The sequence below is a fragment of the Podospora pseudocomata genome, assembly GCF_035222375.1.
Source record: "Podospora pseudocomata strain CBS 415.72m chromosome 2 map unlocalized CBS415.72m_2.2, whole genome shotgun sequence".
NCBI classification, from domain to species: domain Eukaryota; kingdom Fungi; phylum Ascomycota; class Sordariomycetes; order Sordariales; family Podosporaceae; genus Podospora; species Podospora pseudocomata.
Window position 1 is genome coordinate 1,225,619 of NW_026946366.1, and position 22,357 is coordinate 1,247,975.

Here is a 22,357-nt window from a genome sequence, read left to right on the forward strand (position 1 = left end):
ACCACCACAGAAACACTGTTTCTCAGCAGACAGTCGGCGATTCTCTCTCCGCATTTTGCCCTCTGTGCCGTGTTCACAAGGAGCTCACTGGCGTGAGAAAACAGCTGATGATCATCAAAGCTGTCGGGTCGGGCGGCCGTAGTTGCAGAAAGAGAGCCAGTAATACATGTCTTCCACAACGCTGTGAAACAGTGGTGTTGTCACCAGCAGGTTGGGGGTGCGGGGTCCCAGAAGGTCGCTAAAAACGTGATATGCGAGCCGAGCCGTGGTGGAGGATGTGGGGGAGTTTCCACTATGACATTGATGACGAAAGGTGGGGGTCCAGTTGACAGGACCTCGGGAGCCGCAACTTTGATGTGCCCAAAGAGTTCAGGGATGGGTCGTTGTCTCTCACCTCAGAGGTTGGATATGATAGATGACCAATGGTACCTTATATTGTCGCTATAACGGTTTAGATGCCATACGTAGGCTTATCGGGCTGTGTGGTTACATTCACATATGAACCTTTCAGCCGCGTCATATCCCGTCTCCGCCGGGATCTCCATGGGGGTCCATGACACCGGCTTTTCCAAGCCATTCCCACCAGTCCACGTTGTCATCAATATCCATGCCTGGCTGAAATTCGCCAGTTATATCTCCTGCCAAGGTTGGACTGACCCCCATCCAAGGTTGAGGATCAATAGCCATGTTCGGCATTGGGAACGGCGGTATATTAGCGAAGGCTGCTGTGGAAGCACTGGGAGTATTCGATGGGTTGGTAAGAGGGCTCGCTGTCAATGCAATCCCCTGGTAGGCCAAGTTGAAGCCGCTTGGAGCTTGGTTGCTGTTGGTGTGACCAAATCCCCCCAAATTCGCTCCGCCGAACGAGGTCTCGATGCCAGATGTTTCAGGTCTGCTGTAGGATATACCAACGGGCTTGGCCGCCACAAGCCCTTGCCATCGTTCCCGAAATAATTGGGCACTCAGTGAGTCTGGAAACGGCCCATCACTTGCGAAGGGCGTTCGTCGTGCATCTTCTTCTTCTAGTAACCTTGCTCTGACCGGATCCTTCTGCAGACGTTCAAGCTCTGCTTCCCGATGTTTTCGTGCTTGGGCTATCAGCCGGCGTAGTGGTGTCCAAAACCTCGGGCCCCTTTCTAGGCTCGACTTGCTGGGGACCAGATATTCGCTGTGAAGAGCCAACCATGCGCGCTCAACGGTCGGCGACCAAGGCCTTTGCGTGATCTCAAGAAGAATGAAGATGATAGCATGCCAATGTGTATAAGAATGCGATACCCAGCTCCATCCCTTGATTTCTGTCTGGGTATTGATAGCATGGTTCTGCTCCGTGATTTCGATCGCTGACAGCAGGAGCTTGTCGCGGACCTCCATGGGCATATCTTGCTTGTTTGGCGAGGAGAGGAGTGCGGGAAAGTGAAGTATGAGCCGGACCTTTGCGACAACAAGACGTGCAACGGTAATTCCAATCCAGTACTTGATATCAGGCTCCCCAGCTTGATGATGTCGGATATAACGCTGGTCGAATTTTGAGTAGAGCTCGTCCAGAATCCGGTCCATATCTCTGATGCCATCGGCTGTTGGATTCATCATTCGGCGCATCATGTTAGACACCTCATAGCAGTACAGAGCATTGCTCATGTCTGTCATGCCCTCCCGTTCCGCGGGAAGTTCCGTCATATCCGGGCTGATATCTGAGTCGTTCACATTCAGGGGAAGCTTTGTGTCGAAAGTACCATGGGATATTGTGACCTCGGTGCCTTGATCTTCCGATGTCCTGGCATCAAGGAAACAAACACCCCACCAAACTCGGCGACGCATCTCAGCTTCGTACGGTGAAAGGCCTTTCATCTTAGCGTCATCCCGGTTGAGGCCAAGAGATTGGGCCATCCGGATCACAATTCCAGTCATCATCCAGACAAACCTGGGGCTGTCGTTGCAGCGGACCAACAAAAGAAATATGAGAAGCGCCTGGACCACAATGAGGCTGGGCGAGCCGAGAAAGTTCGTTTTTGCAAGAGCATGCTCAAAACCGGAACGAAACTTTCGTGTGAGCTCATCTTTGGTAGACCCGAGATTCCCTGCTACCTGTAAAAAGCATCAACATAAATATTTTCAAAATATCAAAGAGGGTCATGCTCACATCTGGTTCTTCCATTGACGTGACAGCCGCAAAGTAAATGGCAAACATCAAGGTTTCCTGCGCCGGTCCAAGTACTGGTGGGGCTCCATCATGCTTCGGTAATAGAAGCTGTTTGACGGCAGGCATATGAACAGTTTGCATCAAGCTGTTGACATTCTCACCAAATACCCCAAGCAAAAAAGGTACCTGCGCTGGAGCTGGATACAAGTGATAGATGGATGCTCCGCTAGACCCTAGACTTTGTCCTAGAAAAACAGTGTGCCTCGGCGATGAGACTTGAGTAGCCGCAGTATTGGCATTTCGAAATGCATCTTCGGGATCCGAGTCGGAGCTATTTGGGTCTTCTTGGTGCAATGCTCCGGTTTGAGACCGTAGGAGGTCAAGCTGTTGCTATCAGCATTCTTGTCTCGACGTAGCTGGTCTCTCAGTCTCACCTCGTCATAGATTCTCGAGAATATGCCACTTCTCACATGGTCCTGTTGGTTTGTATCATCCAATGATAACTTCTGGGTCATCTCAACAGGTGACTTGGACAGGTTGTTGGCGTTGCGAATAGCGGCTTCACCACCCAGGTCTTTAACGAGCTGTTCGAGCTTTTCTAACCGTTGCATGACATGAGTTGCATCTGCCTTTTGCGAATTTGTGTTTGGTAGGCTGCTCATGACTGGTGTCTGGGGTGGTGCTGTGCTTGGTGGACTAGTGGTACAGCTACTGGCACCAGGAGCGGCCCGCCGGGCCCATCGAGGTGGGCGGTACGGAGCCAGAACACAAGCAATGCCATAACGCTTGCAATTGGAACATGGAGACACTTTGTCGCACTTTACTTTTCTGGCGGCAGTTAGCTTTTGTCAAAAAGGACATTAAAGTTCAGGAATTCAGCAAAGTATTTGAACAGTACCTCGCCCGACATGTCACGCAACTTCTCACACGTGCTGGTTGGGACAGGTCGCCCAAGAGTGAGGAAAGATCCTCTTGGTGTTGAGAGGCGTTTAACCCCGTATTGAGACTCGGTATTTGCGGTAGAGAGCGCGACATTTTGATTACTTGTGTCAAATTCGCTATTTGAATATGAATTGGAGTTCTGCTGGAGTGAGGATGAGACGAACTTACGAAGTTGTTTGTCAAAGACCCGCATGTTTGTTAAAGTCCGAAGGTCTGTGAAGCGACCAATCACAAAGCGTATGCAGTCTACAACAGGGTTAAATGGGCCCACTTCTTCGCGTTTCTCGGCCACTTCGGCTGCCAAGAGATTATGGCCGACCGGGCAGTTGACGGATCGTTACTGACATCAGCCAGGTGCCCAACGGTCGACCCAACGACGGCGACGGGACCACGACAGCATTCCGAGTTAGGTTTTGACCACAATGCGTTTAATAAACACCACGACGCTGAGACTGGAATCGCCATGGTCCACGCCCATTTACGCTATTTTGTCACACACTTGGGGGGAGGATGAGGTCCTCTTCGCCGATATCTGCGACCCACAACAGCTGCTTCCTGTCCACAAGAAGGGATTTCGCAAGGTCAGCCAGAGCTGTGAGCGTGCTCGCCAAGATGGTTACAACTACATGTGGATTGATACCTGCTGCATCGATAAGACCAGTAGTGCCGAGCTCTCGGAAGCAATCAACTCCATGTTCCGATGGTATCACAGGGCAGACAGATGCTATGCCTACCTCTCCGACGTCAATGTTCCAGGAGAGCCATCGGTGGAAGTTGAGAACAGCCGCTGGTTTACTCGGGGTTGGACGCTTCAAGAGCTGATTGCGCCGCGAGACGTGCGCTTTTATGATAGCCAATGGTGTTTCTTGGGAAGCAGACAGCTCCTTCGCGGCACCCCCATCGCAGACATCTCTGAGCTCACAGATTTGGCCGACACCATCAGCAAGGTAACGGGAATTCCCGTCGAAATTCTTCGTTGGTTCTCGCCAAAGCCAGACTCACAACTGGTGAGACGGCGGAGTAAAAGGGCAGGGCTCGACAAATACGAACCAACACACGCCCTAGACAAGCTTTTGAGGGCCTGTAGCGTAGGACAAATCATGTCTTGGGCTGCTTACCGATTCACCACAAGAAAAGAGGACGAAGCATACTCTCTTCTGGGTCTCTTTGGGGTCAACATGCCAATGCTGTACGGAGAAGGGCGCAGTGCCTTCCACCGGCTTCAGCAGGAAATACTAAAGACGTCCAACGATCAGTCTATTCTTGCCTTTGAACGACAGTTTTACTCGGATAGCAATTCGCTACTAGCAGATTCGCCTCGATGCTATGCCTCATCGGAAATTATACAGAGTTTGAACAATGGTCCCCTCCTATCAGGCGCAACTCCGTTTTTCGAATTATCGCCTTCTCCAAAGGCCGTCGAGGCTGGGTTGCTTCTTTGCCCACTGATCAGGCAGGGCAAGGAAGACACTACGCGCTACTTGGCGATCTTGAACTGCATCTATCGGTCCGACTTCACCAGCCATCCGGCCATAATCCTCCGCAAGATTGACAGCAAGTCCCGCACATTTTACCGAACACCCAAATCCGGGCTACACCGAATCACTCCCATTAACGACCAAGATTTGATAGAATGGTCAACTGCTGTTGATGGAGGTAAGTACTTTTTTTCTACGGCCTTGAAACCACAAAGCTTATCAAGAAAGTGCCTAGTGTCGAACCGATTGCGCTATGATCTCAACAAAGTCTACTTCGAGACGATCCGTCTTTACTTGGAGCCTCCTCAAATCCTGTCTAGCATCTCGTATGGTGTTGGACAACCAGCTTCAAGCTCTCTCTCTACTCCAGGAATGAGGATCAAGCTTGAAATGCCAGACACAATGAGATTTTCTTCTGGTGCCTATCCTCATATGTTACAGGTCACGAAGAATCGGGTTTACGCCCCATCTATCACGCTCGATAGTTGGCCCAAGCGGTTTCTGGACAATCAAGAACCTATGACGAACTACCTAGCGCTCTTCGGCACTGTTCTTCTTCACTTTGAAGGCATGGGTGCAGTTGCCTTGTCATGGGGAAAGTCATGTGCTCCTGACCGTGGGGATCGATCTCCTGAGCCTTTTATTGCAATCATGGACTGGGCCAAAGTTGTCAGAGCTGCACATGGCAAGGAGTTAGAGCTTTTTGATCTGGAAAATTTGCGTTTGCGGACTACCGCCGAGTTTCTTTATGCGACGTATTCGTGGACATGGGTATCTTTGCTGGCCACCAAGCCAGACATCCGAGCCGAACACGACAGCCCTCGAATAAAGGTGCGATGCAAGATACGGACCGTCGAGTTTTTAGGACGACCTCTCTTTGAACTAGAGCTTTCAGTTCTTCCCCAAGGCAGATCGAGTTTTGTTGGCATGGTACGATCTTCATTTTCATGAGGCTTTTGGGCTCAGAGCGCCACGCCAGGGTGAACCGGGAATTCGTCCGATGATGGCGGAGCCAGATAGCCGTTTGCCTCGGCCGGTTTCTGCTGTTGCGGGTTCTTCTTTCCGAATCCAGATAGTCGGCCATTGGGAACATAAACGACAGCAAAGACAACTTCAAGTTTAAGACCTCGATGTCAGGTTAGGAAAGCGCAAACCCAGTTCGTGATGGATTACGCTACCCTTACAAACCGACCATGCAAGATCAGGAACGGAGTACGACGTTGCGGACCTCTTCGCTAAGGCACAGTTGGGCCGAAGAGGAAGGCGATCCACGGAAAACTTTTATCACCTTGTTCTTGGCAGCCACAGAAGAACGATTGCAAATTCTTACAAACGAGTCCTTGAAGCGCGCCATTTTCAAAGTTAACAAGATTTCAGAAAGTGCCACGCGTTACTGCGACCCTTCTGACCAGAATTCCACTCATCAAAGCGCCGGCACTTCCCCAATTGCGGATGGTGGTGCTAACGGGCGGGGTAGCATGACCCAAAGTTGACATATTTGCGGCGTACTAGTCCATTCGGTCGGTTAAGTCGAAGGGACGCATCTTCCGCAATAACCTAATCTGTAGGTAAGCCTCTCGGAAAAAAGTCTGGCAGGTTCAACGTCGCAGTACCAAGAGACGGCACGGCAGAATGGATCGTCAACCCATCTGGGCACCGCCTTGCCATGCATGACGGCTACAACGAGCAGGAAGTCAAGAGATGAGGAGTTACCCTGGAGTTCCATGAACCAGGAAGGGAGACAGCTGTCAATTCCCGGTAATGCACGTTCAGTCCGGGGTTCTGACGGCATCACGGCATCGCGATTCTTTTCACCAACCCAAGTCCTGGGTAAATGAGGCGTCACTTATCTTGCAGGCTCGTCCGAGAGATATAAACCACGCTTGCCCCATGCCCCGGAGACTGACATCATGCTCCACAACCTGTCACTTCTCTTGCTCCGCTCGCTAGCAACACTACTACCGGTGCCTACTACCTTACCTGGCTGATCGACTGCTACTCAAGATGCGCATCTCCACCGTCCTCTCCCTGGCAAGTCTTGCCACCGCGGCCCCTGTTCCAGAAGCAGAAGCCCCAAAGTTCGGAATTGCACCGGCTGGCCAAGGATTCTTTGGAGCCGGTCAGGTCCGTACTCTCTGGAACCAGGGCGACCACTCAAACCTTGGGTGCCTGACCAACACCGGCCTCTGGACCACGAACGAAAGCCAATGCGGCACGTTTGTCTCCAAGGAGCTCACAACTGGCTACAGCGTGAAGACATTCCAACTATTCACTTCGGCTGGACCCTGCTCCATCTACGGCGCGAAATTCTACTGCGACAAAAACGCGACTCCCTTTCTCTTTGGTGTAAGTCTCTATACTACCACCACCAAGCTCCGTACCCCCGATGCATAAACTGACACCATCCACAGCTCTGGCCCTGGCCCAACTCCATTCCCGGAGTTGACTCCCTCCGCGCAGGCCAGTACGGCCTCATGGCAACCTTTGGCAACAACCCCCCTCTCAAAGAGGAAGGTCCCCAAGAGATTCACTTTGTCACATACAGGGAGACGGGCAAGTACGTCTGGCTTACCTGGGCGCCGCTGCGAGGAGGGCCGATTTTGACTCCGGTTCCCATTGAATAAAGCACCCACAACAAACTGGGGAATCATGTACATAAAACACACCTTACCTACCTACCTACCCACCTACCTTTTTCCTCTCTCCAACTTGTGCCTCGTTGCTGTTCCCCCTGAAACCCCTATTGTGGATACGTAGTCTGGAGCAACCATCAAAAGTGGAGCCTGCGGAGTGCAAAGAAAAAGACACATGTCCACACACTCCACAAGCACCCGGATAAAAGCGCAAAATTGAAATGGGGAAAACAATGAGCAGGAATATCCTCTGTGGCGCAATTGGCTAGCGCGTCTGACTGTTAATCAGGAGGTTGGAAGTTCGAGCCTTCCCGGAGGAGATTGAGTTGGAACCATTTGTAGTGGTTCGAGTTCTTTTTTCATGGTTTTGGTCTCATCATGTCGCCTGATTAGCATAAACCATCTTCTGGCTTTTATTTTTGTTTTGTTGTCTGAGCTTACGGTGGACTTCATCCCAACGTAAGGCGTACTTCATTCCAGCATGAAAGAGATTTTATCCCAGCTTCACATGGACTTAATCATGGCTCGATGTGTAAACAAGGGCACCAGTTGCTTGTGTGTAATATGTGGCTTCTATTATTACCTTTCAGCAAGACCTTTTTGGCCGGGAGCTGTTCCCATCAACGATATCCTGTTCACCAAAACCTTATACGTCATTCGTCTGTTACATACTAGGTACAGACAAAGGATCCCATAACTGCATTATCCTTTCTTTCTACACGTGTCAATCTCACAATCTCTCATTCTCATCCGACATATCATATTCCTCCGTAACCTTCCCCATCACTTCCCCCCATTCACCCCCTCCCCTTCCTTCTCCCTCCTCCACATCTGCCTCTCCTCATCCACCACCCCCGGCCCCTTATAAACACTCCCATACAACCCCCCAGCCCAACCACTCCCCTCCCCAGTCGACGTCTTACTCTTATTTCTCCTCCTATACCACCGTCCATACACCAACAAGTAATACAGCCTAAAACACAACAACGCCCACCCATCCCTCTCCAAATCCCTCGGGTACTCCGCCCCCAGATCAACCGCAGCCGCTATCCCGCTCATCACCGCAACCTCATGCGCATTGATCAACGTCCAACTACCCGCAAACCTGACATGCCTTCTCCCCTGCAACAGCCACAACCACGGCACAACAAGCAGGTAATGAGTCCACGAATGGCAAAGTTGATGCCACCAGTCCTTGCGGATAATTTTCGTCTGGTCAATCTCATTATCAGTCCAGAGATGCCCATCACGTTCCTTATTGAGGAAAATGGTCTGGAAGACGTGGTTCTCGAACGGGACAGAGGGAGGGAACTGAGCCTGGTAGTTGGTGCAGTCAAACGACATTTCCAGCTTGGACATGTCAGAAGGGTAGGGCTTGATGTAGTACATTGGTTTGAAGCTGTTCATCTCCCCGTAGTCACCGCGGGCGATGGCCACCCGAGTGGAGTGGTCTGTTCCGGAAAGAGTGGTGACGGCTTGGTCGGGGGTGAAAAAGTTTTCGTAGTGCTTGATCATGTAGGACGTGTCGGAGTGGGTGATGGTTAGATCGTTGGACCAGATAGCGCGGGGGAGGATAAGGCGTTCCCGTTTGGTGCGGGATTTGGAGAGGAGGCGGTTTGCGGTGTCGGCGCTGGAGGAGGGGAAGACATGTTAGTGACAGGGTAAGGATGGCGAGGGGAGGTTGAACTTACAGGCAACAGAAGACGACCTCATCGTAGTGCTCGTTGGTTTCCTCGGCACTGGGTCCGGCGTTGGCGGTGTAATCCTCGGGTGTCCAAGCACCGGATGGGTTGTGGTTGTCAGGAGCTGGATTTCGCTTGATGAGCTTTACCACAACGCCGTTCTTGTCCCGATAGAGGGTCTCGGTGAGCTCTGTCGACAGACGGACCTTCACACCATTCTTGATGAGGTGTTTTCTCCAGTCTTCGTAGAATTGACTGAAGTTGGGAAAGACGACCATCGGAGGAAGGTTGCTCGCTATACTTTCCTTGTCCGGAGGATACCACATGCCGTAGGTTGGGCTGGTGCACAGCCGTTCGAGAATGATGGTCGGCACTTCGGGTGTGTAGTTTCCAGTTCCAAGGAATAGGGCAACCATGGGAAGAGCAACGGCATTGGCGAACTCGTAGCTGAACATGAAGAGCTTCATGAGATATTTGATGGGGAGCAGGGCAAAGAATATCTCAAACCAACGAGTCAGAGTAAGCATCTGGACAAAACGACGAATTTCGTTCTGGTGTTTCTCGAGCAGCTTGGTGGGGTAGACATTGGTCCAGAACCGATCTCCTTTCCCGAAAGACACTTGCAGCTTGACAGGATTGGCAACATGACCCTGGCGGGCAAACATTGTCATGGTGTGATGGAAGATGTAAGAGCCACCTTGGACGCCTTGGTTCAGCCATGAGGCACCGTGCTTGTCTTTGTCAATGGGGATCGAGAAGGCCTGGCCGCCGCAGTAGTTGGTTGCTTCGATCAAAGTAACGTCGAACATGTCTGGGTGTTGGGCGAGGTGATGAGCACAGGACATGCCTAAGAAGTTGTCAAATCAAGGAGAACAAAAACAACATGTCGATTCGATTGGTGTTACTGTACCTGCAGCACCAGCCCCAACAACCAGGACTCTCTTCTTTTTCGGGCCTTTGGACATGGCAACGGACAGCAGCTATCACGAACCCTCTGGAAAGGCATCAACGGCGCCTGTGTCAGTGTAAGAAAAGAGCAAATCTCGTCTCAAAACATGCAAGATAAAAGGAGTTGTTGAGATGTTGGTCGTGGCTGAATCACCTGCGTCATGGCCGCTGTGGTATCTTTGACGATTTGGAGCGGCGCCAAAGTCAACCAAGATCGGTGGCGCAAGCGATGGCATTTTGATTGGACTGAATTGACTAGCAAATGCCGATTGCACTGCATACAGGATGGCGGCAACGGAGGGTGTCAACTTCGATGACGGGAAGTGTCAAGGTAATGAGATCGATCGTGTAGTGACTCTGGCGGGCGGCTTGCCCCACTGTTAGCACCACAGAAGCTCTAGAGGTTCCATGTGCCGCTCACTGAGGCTGCCCTGTAAGATGGTTCTACACCCCCTTTTAAGAATTCTTGGACAATTTCACCTTGCCGTCCATGAGCTTTCAATGATGGCGATCTATTTTCCTTCCACACCATCGCGTCCCGTAGATTTGTTATCCTCAGACCCTGGTCAATTGTTACATCGCCTCGGTCACCACCGCCCAACCAACATGATTCGTGTACTGGAGCCAACAGCACCGCTTTTCGCCATCCTTGACTCATCAGTGGAGGTCAGCAAAATCTTCGGGCTTCCGACCGACAACACTTGACCCCTCCGTCAAACACACAACGCCGTTGACAATCGACATGGAGGACTACGATGTTATCGAGCACAGCGACACAGCATTGGGCCCTGAAGTCGTGGCTCGGATACGCGACTGGCTCCAGCCAACCGACTACACAGCCGAATCGGGCGAATATTATCGTCACCTGTCGTCTCAAGCACCCGGCACAGGCCTGTGGCTTTGCCAAACAGACGAGTATAAAAAATGGCACGGCTCACCAGATCATGGCAGCTTATGGATCAAGGGCGTTCCGGGAACAGGGAAATCTGTCATGGCAGCGAGCATCATCGGGCATCTAGAGACGACAGAGAACTGCCCGGTACTCTTCTTCTTTTTCCGAAACATTGTTGCTGCCAACTATTCTCCTCGCGCTCTTCTCCAAGATTGGCTTGCGCAACTTTTGCCCTTCTCTCCCAAGCTTCAGCTCGCACTCCAATCACAGCTGAATACTGACCTGGCAATCATCTCCAACAATGATCTTTTTGACCATTTCCTCAGCGGAATATCCTGCGTCCCAAGACTCTATTGTGTTGCTGATGCCCTGGATGAGATGAACACGGACAGCAGGCCATTCCTCGACAAGTTCAACCGCCTCGCCACGCACCGCCCAGGCTCCTTGAAGCTTCTCCTGACAAGTAGACCAAAGCAGTATCTCCAGAGCGCGTTGCGAGACACCTCGATTGTGCACATTAGTCTGCAACGGCATCTGGTGGATGTTGACATTGTTTCATATCTCAATTGTCGGCTTGAAAAGCTCTCCACAATAAACAATGCTGTGGAAAAGAACCAGCTTGTTGACTTGGTGGCTAAAAGGTCGGGGGGATTGTTTCTTTATGCCAAGTTGACCATGGACCAGATGGTGAGTCATTTCTAGGCGATTATTACCTTGCTACCTAGTTTACTAACGTGCAAGCAGGAAGAGGCTCTGTCTAGGCAGGACCAAGTCGACATTTGTGCTCTGGAAGCATCACTCCCCATTGGATTGGAGGAAACATACGCCAACTTGTTGCAGAAACATCGTCAGGAGAGCCAGGTCGACCTCGAGTTCCAGGTTTTTGTCTTGGAAACTATCACCCATGCGTCCCGTCCATTGCGACTAACTGAGCTCGCCAACCTCGCCGGATGTCTGAGCACCATTAATGAGCCTTTGACACACTGGAAACAGCTCATTAGTACCTGCTGTGGGCCACTTATTCAGGTGTTGGAAAGCGAGACTCTCCAAGTTATCCACCACTCCTTCACCGAGTTTCTGAGAGGTGACGGCCGAAATAGCCCAAGTGGAACTGAGCCTTCTTCGGCCTTTCCAGTCATTAACTCAACAATTGCCCACAAGAACGTGGCTCTTCGATGCTTGGGGTATGTTCAATCGCTTCCACTCCCAAGCGTAAAACAACGCAGGTCATACCGCGAGCAATCTGACGATCGCCGAAATGTCTGTTTACTCCATCCATTCTTCGATTATGCTATGGAGAACTGGGTGTATCACGCGAGCCGATATGATGCGAGAGACCACGGCTTTTTTCACACCATTTTGTGCTTTCTGACGCCCGATAACCTGGCCTTTCGGCAGTGGACAGTGCCTCCGTGGTATTTGGACACCGGCAACCCCTCTGAAGGGATTCCCATTGCTTTACATGTCGCAGCACATGCTGGGATGTACGAGTTCTGCCTTTGGCTCATAAATGAACAAAAGATGTCTGTTTCGTCAATCGCCAGCGACCGTCGAACGCCATTGCACAGGGCGGCAGAAAAAGGTCACGGCAAGGTTGCCTCACTCCTAATCCAATACGGCAGCGATCCGAACCCTGAAGATATATACGGATTAAAGCCTATTCACCTGGCAGCACGTTATAACCACGCTGATGTGGTCTCGACTTTGCTTCAAGCCGGGGTTGAGCCTGACACACCAACAACGAACGAGGATGATGAAAACCCCGACTACTATGACGCTGGAAGAGATTTGCGAGAAAACAGGCCAGGCGAATGTGCAATCTATTATGCAAGTCGATATGGCCATCTGGAGACACTGGAGGCGCTGATTCCCTATTGCGCGCCGTCTGCGTTGGAGAAGATGCTCTGCGAATGTTGTCGTTTCGATCGTACTGAGGCTGCGGCTGCAGTCTTGGCACACTTGTCTATTCCAGTGGATGCTTCGTACAGTGGAGCAACTGCACTCTACTTTGCGTGTGGGAATACCAATACCGACTTGGTCCAAGCCCTTATTGATCATGGTGCCGATTCCAAGGCCCTATCAGTATTGGCATCACTCGCAACAGACTACGGCGGGCCGGCGGTAGAGGAGGTCTATGAAGACACGGATGAAGGAACGGAACTCGTATTCCAGTCCTATTGGTATCTAGATGCGAAGCAAGCCCCTTTGCATCGCTTGGTGCAGAGTTGGAACTACAATAATGATGCAGCTTGTCAGGTCATCCTTCGAATTCTTTTGGATGCAGGCGCTGATATGGAACAGCTAAACGGCGACGGAGTAACTGCATTACTTTTGGCAGCGTCATTCTCGTGTAGCTTTCCATTCGGTTCATGGACAGCACCGTGCGTGCCTGCTTTGAGGGCATTACTGGCCTCGGGAGCAAATGTCAAGGCAACCTGCCCGAACGGTAACAAAGCATTGCATTATGCCTTGGGACAAGATCAAGAAAGCCTGGAGGCCATGAGAATTCTTTTGGAACATGAAGAGGGCCAACAAGAAAGACGGTCTCTGGACACACTCCGCCCTCCCAGGAAGGTCGCGTCGGCTGACTTGGCTGACAGCGAAGCTCTGTCGTCCAGGTTCATGGAGTACTTTGTGCGAGGCGGCCTTGATCCCAGTTACGAATTCTACAAGGGCAAAACCATGTTGGAGGCGGTAATGTATCATAATCCCGGACTGTTCCAGACCTTGTTCTCCCTCTGCAAGGACGAGTCACTGAAGCAGCGATGTTGGTTTGCTTTACGAGGCAAATGGCCCAGCAGGGAGAGCTGCATTCAATATCTGAAGATCATGGTCGCGCAAGGCATGGATCCGAACATCACACCGAAAGGTGGCCGGCCATTATACCTGCACTTTTACAGGTACGATGACTTGCTTCAAGCTCTTGAGCTGGCAGGAGCCAAGGCCAGCGTGGTGGATGCCAATGGAAACAATGTTTTGCATCTTTTGTGCAAACTTGGCCGGGTGGAACGGTCTCAGCTGGAACACTTTATTGCGCGTGGTGCCAACCCTCTTGCTACCACTCTGGAGGGAGATACTTTGCTTCATCTTGTCGCTATGTGGTACGGAGGTCAGGGAAACCAGCCTGACCTTGTACAATGGCTGATTAGCCTCGGAATATCCGCGGATGCTACCAATATCTCTGGACAGACTCCTCTTCATGTGCATCTACAGCATGGGGAAAGTCGACATCAGGATGGCCACCTCCTCATCCACACAGAACTTTTCTTTTTTGACGCGGTGGGTTCGGTCAATCTGGAAATTCCTGATAAGAATGGCTTCAATGCTATTCACTTGGCTTGTACAAAATCAGAAAGCGACCTGGCCATACTGCTCGCTGCTGGAGCAAGCTTATTTTCGCGTACTGCTGATGGGCAGAATGCCCTACACCTTGCATGCCGAGCCAGGAAGGCCGATGTCGTGAGCCGTGTACTTGGGCTGCTTGGGGATGAGAGCAGCAACACGGATGGTGCTTTCAACATGATCAACAAACAGGATAACGGAGGGAGGACCCCCTTACATTATGCTTGCGTTAGCGGAGAAGTTGAAACTGTGGATATTCTTCTGAGATCTGGAGCCAACGTCAATGTGGAAGATTTGCATGGTCATACGCCACTGCATTTGTGCGCTCAATTCAGGACAGAACTAGCGCTCTGGGACTTGTCTGGATACAAAAGAGATCCTGATCTTGGTGGTGTCGATGATTTCTATTTCCCAGCCATGAACATCATTGTCAAGATGCTTTTGGATGCTGGTGCAGACGCTAAAGGTTGTGCTTCACGCGAGACAGCAACCCCTTTGCAGATGGCTATTGACATAGGTTGTACCGAGTTCATTGACGCATTCTATGCCCAGCAGAACATGTCGGTCAACTCAGGGAGGACTCTGTCAAACGATGGCCTCAGCAGGGAAACTGCCAGAGTTGATGTGGCCTCCCCACTGTTAAATCAGCGTCTCGACAAATATCTGGATGGATCAGGGAAGCCTGTGCTCGAATTGCTTTTGGACAATCCCAGCCGATACTTGCAGCTTCTTACACCCGACGATGCAGCAAGTCTGATCAACCACGGATTCAGCAATAACCGGCATGATGGCAGATATTACCAGGTGCTCCTGGAGATGATGCAATCTTCCGAACATCTACTGTTGGCGAGGCAGGTGTCCGGGCTGATTCATTATTACAGCTCTCCTGACAACCTCAGGCTTTATCTTCAAACGGTGCGATCCCAGTCAACGACAAATTCCTGGATGTGGACCTGGGTGGGACGTTATTTTGGCACGCGAGCCCTTACCCCTCTACAGATCATCTGTGAAGCACAGCGTCCTAGCATGGTGTTGTTAAGATACTTGCTGGGAACGCTTCAGGTGGATGCCAACACACGGTGCATCATGGTTGGCCGGAAAAAGGGAGAGTTAATTTCTGGTGGTACAGCACTTCATCGACTTGCTGTTGTAGACTTCCGGTGGAAGCTAGATGCTATCCGCTACCTGCTCGCCACCGGTGCCGACATCAATGCGCTTAACGAGTCTGGCGAGTCACCTCTTCACGTTGCTGCCTGCGGTGGAGTTAAGGATTATCATCGGCACGGGCCAGACCGGTTCAGTGATAACCGGAGTCTCGACGCTGTCCGAATCCTTCTCGATCATGGAGCCGATCCTGATCTCCTGGATGAAAAGGGCCTTGCCGCGATCCATAAGGCATGCATGCTCTTTGATCAATCAACAAGTCGCGAAATTATCCAAGAGCTTCTTTCCAAGGGGGCAAGTGCCCTGGTTGGCGTCAGAAGCCCTCTGTTTGAAGCCATACGGTACCACAACCTTCCAGCCTTCGAAGTACTGCTGGAGCATGGACTTGACGTCAATACGGTCTATGATGAAGGACCGATCATATTCCCCCAAAATGGCAACCCGATTGATGAGACAAAGCCTCGACGACGTTGTCTGCTTTGGTTCATGGCCATCGTTTCCTGTTGGCCCCTTGCTAGGTCACCTGTAACCTTGTCAATGGTGCGCATTATGGTCGAACATGGGGCGGATCTGTACCTCCCTTTAAACGACGAAGAGACGGTGTGTAATTATCTCTTCGAGTTCGCAAAACGGGAGATCGTGGAGGCATTGTTGCAGGAACCCTGTGTCTCACGGATTGACTTCAATCGTCCCGGTCAGTCTGGTCAAACGATCTTGATGGCGGCCTGCAGACGAGCTATCGAATGGAGGCCTCATGACTTGAAGGATGGATTAAAGCCGGCTTGGCTACCGTTGCAAACCCTGAGATTGAACTTGGGGATCAAACCTGATGCTACCGCTGTCGACAATGCTGGCCAGACGTCTCTTCATCATCTTTTGCAAAATAAAGCGAGCACGGAGGATGAGATTCTTCATTTTATGAGGGACGAGGGTGTTGCTTCTACTCTCTTGACCAAGGATAACGATGGGTTTTCGCCTCTTCATTATGCCCTCAAGCTGCTCCGGCCGAAAGTGTGCGAGTTTCTTTGCGACAAAGGAGCCGACATTCTCGAACCGGACCCGAGTGGTTCATTTACTCTTCACCACATTGCGGCACAGTGTGTTCAGACGGCTCGGTCATTTGCCGATCCAACGGATGGAGCATGGGACTGGAACCCAATCCCCCATTCAACAACCTACTTTGATGATTGCCTGGCCCTCTGGAAAAGGTGTCTGAAGGAAGGAGCGTCAATCAACGCACCCGACCGAGATGGAAACACACCGTTGCACGTTTTTGTAGTGTCTCCAGACGCATGGACACCGCATAAATACCCAAGGGGTGAGGATGAGTATGATCCTGTGGCGTGCCATTTGAAGCGGTACAAGCAGCTTTTCCCGCCAGACAGTGGTGTTGATATATGGGCTTCCAATCGGGAGGGGGAGACGGTCTTGCATAGGATTGCTGGTCACTGTGTGGAAAGACGATCGGATAGAATCCTGGCGACACATTCTGGGAGACCGTCGGATGTGAAGTATATGCCGCATGATAAACAGCTTTTTGAAGCGTTTTTGAAGATGGGGGCGGATCCATTGAAGGAGGATGTGAAGGGGAGGAGTGCGCTGGATGTGGCGACTGTTTGGGAGAAGAAGTATATTTTGGACTTGGTTGCTTTGGATGGCGGGTCTTAAGGGTTCGTGAGTGGGATGGTATCGAGGAAGGTAGGGCTAACCTGAGCAGATGGATGGGGTTATATTCAATGATTACATCTTATATTTACATGGGCATGGTCCGTCGCTTTCACAGGGCTCTTTTGTCATACAATGTCGCCGCGTTCAACTCATCCTTCAAAGCAGCCGTCTGATTGTTTAAAGCGGGCATGTTTTGTGGACGAAGACGGGTGTTTAAAACGGATGTGGCAGGAGGTATTAAATTTTTTTTATTAATCCGAGCTTTTGTTATCTCTTTTCACCAACAATCTTAGCTTTTGTTGTATTCTTTATGCTTGAATTAAGATGCTAGAAGGCTCAGAATAGAGTATTATCCAAACTTATGCTGTCTATCTTTAGCTAGGACTGACAGGTTGAATGATTCAGAACAAAGGCTAGAAGGATCGGCATAGAATGACAAGTAACTAGCTATAACGTTAATATCAGCTCTCTTTTTCCTCATAATGGATGCAGCGCACATGCGATTCAGGGGTAAGGTAACAGCTACAAAGGAGATCCTTATGTACCCCACCTCTAAAAAGCTTCTCCACCAATCAAAACCCCTTGTGGTGTAGTTGGCTATCACGTTCGGCTGTAAAGGAATTTATTGATACCGAAAGGTCACCGGCTCGATTCCGGTCGAGGGGACTATCTTTTGCAGCTTTTCCCCATCTCCATTCTCTCGTCAAGATACCATGGTGTTTGATTATGAGTTGTTTTTTTACCCTCCGGCTTTTTGCTACTTATAGGTCGTCAATGCTTGCTAATATTCATGGGGCAGCATCGACCTTTTGTTTACATCTGATAGAAAGGCAACAATTACAAAACCGATGACTTTGACAATCTTCCAGCCACATGCCAAAGTCGAGATATGTCAAATCTCTGATGGCAACCTGTCCGAAGGAGGGGGTCACTGACATCGTTGTGGGTAGCTGTCCAACGAATCAGATGTCTTGATCCAGGATGTCCGTTTTTCACCTATTGTGGCAAGCCACTCATAGTCGCTCACAACCACACCTTTACGCGACACATCGGACAAACGATGCGGAGAACTGTGGCTTGACGTCACGGGTCGTACGAGGAATCTGGATTTCTGTCAATGCATGGGCGTCATCCCAACCCTCGCTCGTCCCTTGCTTGAGTATTTCAACGTCTGTCTCAGCCACATTTCATTCTTTGGATACTTTATCAGACTTAATATCGACAAGGAAATTGACAATCATCTATCAAGGCACAATGCCGAGCACTGCCCAAGCCAAGGTTAAGCAACAGCCGGTTGCGGTGGCGTGTAAGTGGCCCCTGAACTGGATCCACATTACCTGAAAGGGGAAACTTATTCGTTCATCTCACATCAGCATCGACGTCGAAGAAGGCACCGGCTGCGTCTGTCTCCAAGGCTGTCAAGAAGACAACGACATCGTCGTCTTCAAAGCCTACCACAACATCGTCAACCAAGCCGACCAGAACAGCAAGCACCAAGCCTAAAGATGTGACCTCTTATGCCACCAGCAAAACTCCAGCCCAGGCGAGGTCCGCGGCTAAGAAGCTGGCACCAGCTGTCGCATCCACGCCGGCAACACAGTCCTCCCCAAAGCCTAACTTCAGACCAGTCACCATGACAGCTCATACGAAGAAGGCTCTTGGGGTGTCCAGCCCGTCCAGCGTCAATAAGTCGGTGCCCATCGGACAGGTCAAGACCACCGCCGCTGTTCGATCTTCTGTCCCTGCCCGGCCTGCTCCTACTGCTGCGCGAGTCCCAGCCGCCTCCCCAGTCATGCCAAAGACTGCGACTTCCCAGCCCAAGACAAAGCCTGCTGTTTCTGCTGCTCCAGTCAAGGCCTCTCCTCAACCTCCTGCCATTACTCAAACGCCCCGAAAGAAGAAGTACGCCCCTGAAGCTCACATCCCAACCTCAAACTTCACCAAACAGCTCTCCAACACCGTTGGAGGTGTGGCTCAGGGTGTAGGGAGAACCGTCGGCGGCGTGGGTCAAGGCGTGGGGAGAACTGTCGGGGGAGTCACGCAAGGAGTTGGGCAGACAGCCTCCGGCCTGACCACTGATGCACTTGACACCCTGAACCGCACTACCAACTCGCTCGGTCGGGGTGATATCTATGGCACTGTCGGGGGAGTTGCAGGCGGTGTCGGGAATACTGTTGGGAATACTACCAAGAACCTTGGTGGTGCTGTCGGAGGAGTTACGAGAGGGTTGGGGGATACTGTCAATCAGACTACGGACGGGCTAGGGAATGCGATCGGGGGACCTGTTGGTGGGTTGACGAAAGGGGTTGGGGGTGCTGTTGGGGGGGTTACGAGGGGGGTGGGGGATACGGTTGGGGGTGTTACGAGGGGATTGGGCAATACGCTTGGGAATACTACTGGTGCTTTGGGGAGAGGAGACTTGGGAGGTGTGGTTGGAGGTTTGGTTGGTGGGTTGGGGGAGACAGTTGGGGAGGTTGGAAAGGGGGTGGGAGGGATTTTGAGTCCAGTATTGGGGGGTGTTCTGGGGGGTGGGAAGTAGGTCTGTAGGAGAGTGGTGGTTGTTTCTGGGGGTAGTGATGGGTTGAGATACACGAGTTCCCTGAATGTGGTCATCCGCATCGAGATAACAAACGTCCTGCGCTAATGAAGTTATGAAGCTACCTAGCGAAAGATGATGCCTGTGTGTTGTACACTTGTCCAACAAGTTGATGTTAACGATTAGCCAAAAAGACCTATAACGAAACGGTTCTCGTCATTCTTCATACTCGCTCAACAAAACAGAATCGAACATATTTCTTTTGTTTTGTTAGTTTGTTGTTTGTCGTTGGTTTTCGCTTCTGTAACCTTTGTGTCTGGATAATGGGGAAAGAGAAGAAAGCAAAAGGCAGACCTTGGTCAACAAAGTCAAACATCAAGTAAGGAAAGCAAAAATCTGATAGGTGCCACCAGAAACATACACCCAAAACAAAACCCAAAATAGAAAGGCAGATACAGTCATGGTAAGCCAGCTTGACCACGGGGAAGCTTGAGAAATGGAACTGTTAAGCCAATGGTAGTAGCCATGGACTCTCTTCCGCCTCGATGTTATTGGACCCCAAAGTTCACCTCAGTCCATCACTGAGCATATCCGCGGGTCCAATACTGATACTGCTGGGAACCTGCAACGCTTTGGTCATAGTCCACAGGCCCATAATTTGGCGCCTGCTGCAAGTCGATGTTGTTCCCACCGGCAGGTTGCGACAAATTGCACGGGTAGAAGCTCCCATCAGCGATGTAGTACCGGTTCCCACCAGAGTCATAGACGGTCCCATCAGGGGCGGGGTACCAGGTCGTTCCATTAGCGTCAGTATAGGGGTTGAGCTTGGTTTGCTTCTCGGTCGATGCAGGCTGTGCGTGGCCCTTGTGGCGATATTGGAGAGGTCGGTGTGACGGAGGTACCGACCAGCCCCAGCCTCGAGAGTGATCGCGGACATCGGTGGACACAGGTGTTGTGCCGTACTTCGAATCCGCGGTCTTTTTTCCATGTGATCGAGAGCCAGAGGAGGAATCCCCCGCTGGCTGAGTGTCGACTCTGGCTTTGCCCTTGCCCTTGTCAGAAGAAAGGTCTTCACTGTAATACCATTCCGGCTGGGAGAGGACAGTTCTGTGGCGATCTCCATCTTCGTATAAGGATCTGTACGGGCTACACTCGTCGTAGGGGTCTTCTGCGCGGGTCACGCCGTAGCCACCATCATCATCATAACGAGACATGTTGTGGGGAAGGTCTTTGGATGCTTCGGGAGACGTATTGCTAATTTGCGAGCTTGCAGGATGCTGTTGTGCTGCACGACGTTCTGCACTGGTGTCGATGACAATCTAGTTGGAATGGTTGTGGGAACGCTCTTCAAAGAGGACTGGAGGTCTTTAAGTACTTGGAACGCTCCATGATCACGGCGGCCGAGAAGGTGACCATTGAGGAGCTCAGTGTCCATCATGTAGTTCGACGACATGTTCAGCAGAGTACAAAATACCCAAAAGGCTCAGGTCTGAGCTCACTATTCCCGGCTTACTGGGAAAGAGCTACTCAGAGGGGGGGTGAGCCAGGAATAGAAGGCTCAACAGAAGAGAGGCTCCACTTACTAGCCACTTAGGGGGAAATACCCTTTTATATTTCACTCAGGCAGGTACAAAAGGCTCGCTTTTCGAGCCGCTCACCTTTTTAAGCCCGTAATTAATTCCTCAGACTAGGTACTTGAGCCAGTGGAAGGAGAGGGGCTTACCAGTACCGGCAGTCACCGAAATGGTTTGCGTAGCCAAGTTTCGTGTGTTGTCACGTACCCCAAGATCGTGTCGAGTCTGCTTCATTTTCGAGTAGCTGGGCGATTCTGCCACAAAGTCCAAAGATTGTGATACCACGTCTTGCTTCACGGCACGAGCGATAGTGGGGGACGCGGGTTGTGTAACTCTGTGGTAGGGATGAGATTATTTACCTACCTGGCTGAACGAGCATTTTCCAGGAGACACACTTGTCGTGCAATACACTCTGTCCCCGTTTGGAGGTGACATCGTCGTAAACACCGGCATCTCAATCTGGAATCTCGCATCATGCGCGTCAAAATCTCGATCATGGTGTCGCCGATCAAGTCCACGTCAGCCTCTTGAGCCCCAGCTCCATCAAACATCTGTCATCTTTATTTCAACGATACACCCCACACCGCTGATGCCGACCGGATAACTGCAGAAGCCGCAATGACGCGATCGATCGTTTGAGAAAGACGCTGAAGTCTGGATGGTGCAGTTATCCTTGCCAACGAAAATGACCTGCTCACGACCAAGGCCTGCCTGCTGACGGAGTGTAATCTGTCGTAGGGCAGATGATATTTAACTGTGGCATGAGGCACTTCCATTTAGCTCTCTGGGGATATATCTATATGGCACCGTATCACACCACCGGTCATTTCCACTGGCGAACCAAACTATCATTGACCCAAGACTTATTCCTTTATTTTCCGCCTTTTCATTGCAGCATAGTCACCAGACAAGGCCTCTCAGTCAGTCTCGCATTCCCCTCTCAGCGACCAAAGTCCCCCACATGTCTCGTCAACCGTTCTTTCGGTGAAGATGGCAAAGTAAAAGAAAGCACAACACCCACCTCGCCAAGGTCAGGAGTATGCCCACGCCGAAGCTGGCCCTTCTTACAAACCCCGATCGTCCCACATGTCAAGCAACCCCAACCCATCGTCTTCGAAGCCGAACAAGGAAAAGGAACGGCAGCCCGAACCCACACCAGGGGGCATAATCAATATGGGCTCTTGGAGCAACCCCAAAGATGGTCAGCCGATGATGGCAGGTGGGCAAGGTCCACCTGGCCAGTTTCCACTCCAATCACAAAAGAATATGCACCAACACTTCCAAAGCTGGCCGGAGCCTCTTGAAAACAAACAGCCGGAGGGCTTCTACCTCCAAGAAACATCCAAGAAACCCCATTT

The 22,357-nt window shown here is 51.1% G+C and overlaps 7 protein-coding genes and 2 non-coding genes across 9 annotated transcripts; 6 read left to right on the forward strand and 3 right to left on the reverse strand.

The window, feature by feature from the left end:
* Positions 1 to 516: 516 nt before the first annotated feature.
* QC762_208270 (uncharacterized protein) lies at positions 517 to 3,235 on the reverse strand (the record flags this gene model as incomplete). The annotated part of the gene is made up of 4 exons (XM_062887734.1): positions 3,039 to 3,235; positions 2,575 to 2,968; positions 2,141 to 2,524; positions 517 to 2,085 (listed from the first exon to the last, which is right to left on the reverse strand). The coding sequence occupies exons 1-4, from the start codon at positions 3,173 to 3,175 to the stop codon at positions 517 to 519; spliced, it is 2,484 nt and encodes an 827-aa protein (XP_062745881.1). The 5' UTR covers positions 3,176 to 3,235.
* Positions 3,236 to 3,461: 226 nt separating this feature from the next.
* QC762_208280 (uncharacterized protein) lies at positions 3,462 to 5,511 on the forward strand (the record flags this gene model as incomplete). Its single annotated transcript, XM_062887735.1, has 2 exons — positions 3,462 to 4,738; positions 4,796 to 5,511. The coding sequence occupies exons 1-2, from the start codon at positions 3,505 to 3,507 to the stop codon at positions 5,509 to 5,511; spliced, it is 1,950 nt and encodes a 649-aa protein (XP_062745882.1). The 5' UTR covers positions 3,462 to 3,504.
* Positions 5,512 to 6,564: 1,053 nt separating this feature from the next.
* QC762_208290 (uncharacterized protein) lies at positions 6,565 to 7,281 on the forward strand (the record flags this gene model as incomplete). The annotated part of the gene is made up of 2 exons (XM_062887736.1): positions 6,565 to 6,906; positions 6,972 to 7,281. The coding sequence occupies 2 exons, from the start codon at positions 6,565 to 6,567 to the stop codon at positions 7,182 to 7,184; spliced, it is 555 nt and encodes a 184-aa protein (XP_062745883.1). The 3' UTR covers positions 7,185 to 7,281.
* Positions 7,282 to 7,439: 158 nt separating this feature from the next.
* On the forward strand, positions 7,440 to 7,513 carry QC762_0040420. Its single transcript has one exon. It is a non-coding gene; the product is annotated as a tRNA-Asn (tRNA).
* Positions 7,514 to 7,976: 463 nt separating this feature from the next.
* Positions 7,977 to 10,186, reverse strand: QC762_208300 (uncharacterized protein; the record flags this gene model as incomplete). Its single annotated transcript, XM_062887737.1, has 3 exons — positions 9,786 to 10,186; positions 8,885 to 9,722; positions 7,977 to 8,823 (listed from the first exon to the last, which is right to left on the reverse strand). Exons 1-3 carry the CDS (start codon positions 9,838 to 9,840, stop codon positions 7,977 to 7,979), a joined length of 1,740 nt encoding a protein of 579 aa, XP_062745884.1. The 5' UTR covers positions 9,841 to 10,186.
* A 31-nt stretch (positions 10,187 to 10,217) lies between these two features.
* Positions 10,218 to 17,337, forward strand: QC762_208310 (uncharacterized protein). Its single transcript, XM_062887738.1, has 2 exons — positions 10,218 to 11,402; positions 11,460 to 17,337. The coding sequence occupies exons 1-2, from the start codon at positions 10,566 to 10,568 to the stop codon at positions 16,887 to 16,889; spliced, it is 6,267 nt and encodes a 2,088-aa protein (XP_062745885.1). The 5' UTR covers positions 10,218 to 10,565; the 3' UTR covers positions 16,890 to 17,337.
* A 130-nt stretch (positions 17,338 to 17,467) lies between these two features.
* On the forward strand, positions 17,468 to 17,555 carry QC762_0040450. Its single transcript has one exon. It is a non-coding gene; the product is annotated as a tRNA-Tyr (tRNA).
* Positions 17,556 to 18,039: 484 nt separating this feature from the next.
* Positions 18,040 to 19,428, forward strand: QC762_208320 (uncharacterized protein; the record flags this gene model as incomplete). The annotated part of the gene is made up of 2 exons (XM_062887739.1): positions 18,040 to 18,195; positions 18,263 to 19,428. The coding sequence occupies exons 1-2, from the start codon at positions 18,144 to 18,146 to the stop codon at positions 19,426 to 19,428; spliced, it is 1,218 nt and encodes a 405-aa protein (XP_062745886.1). The 5' UTR covers positions 18,040 to 18,143.
* A 575-nt stretch (positions 19,429 to 20,003) lies between these two features.
* Positions 20,004 to 20,639, reverse strand: QC762_208322 (uncharacterized protein; the record flags this gene model as incomplete). Its single annotated transcript, XM_062887740.1, has 1 exon — positions 20,004 to 20,639. The coding sequence occupies one exon, from the start codon at positions 20,637 to 20,639 to the stop codon at positions 20,004 to 20,006; it is 636 nt and encodes a 211-aa protein (XP_062745887.1).
* Positions 20,640 to 22,357: the final 1,718 nt, after the last annotated feature.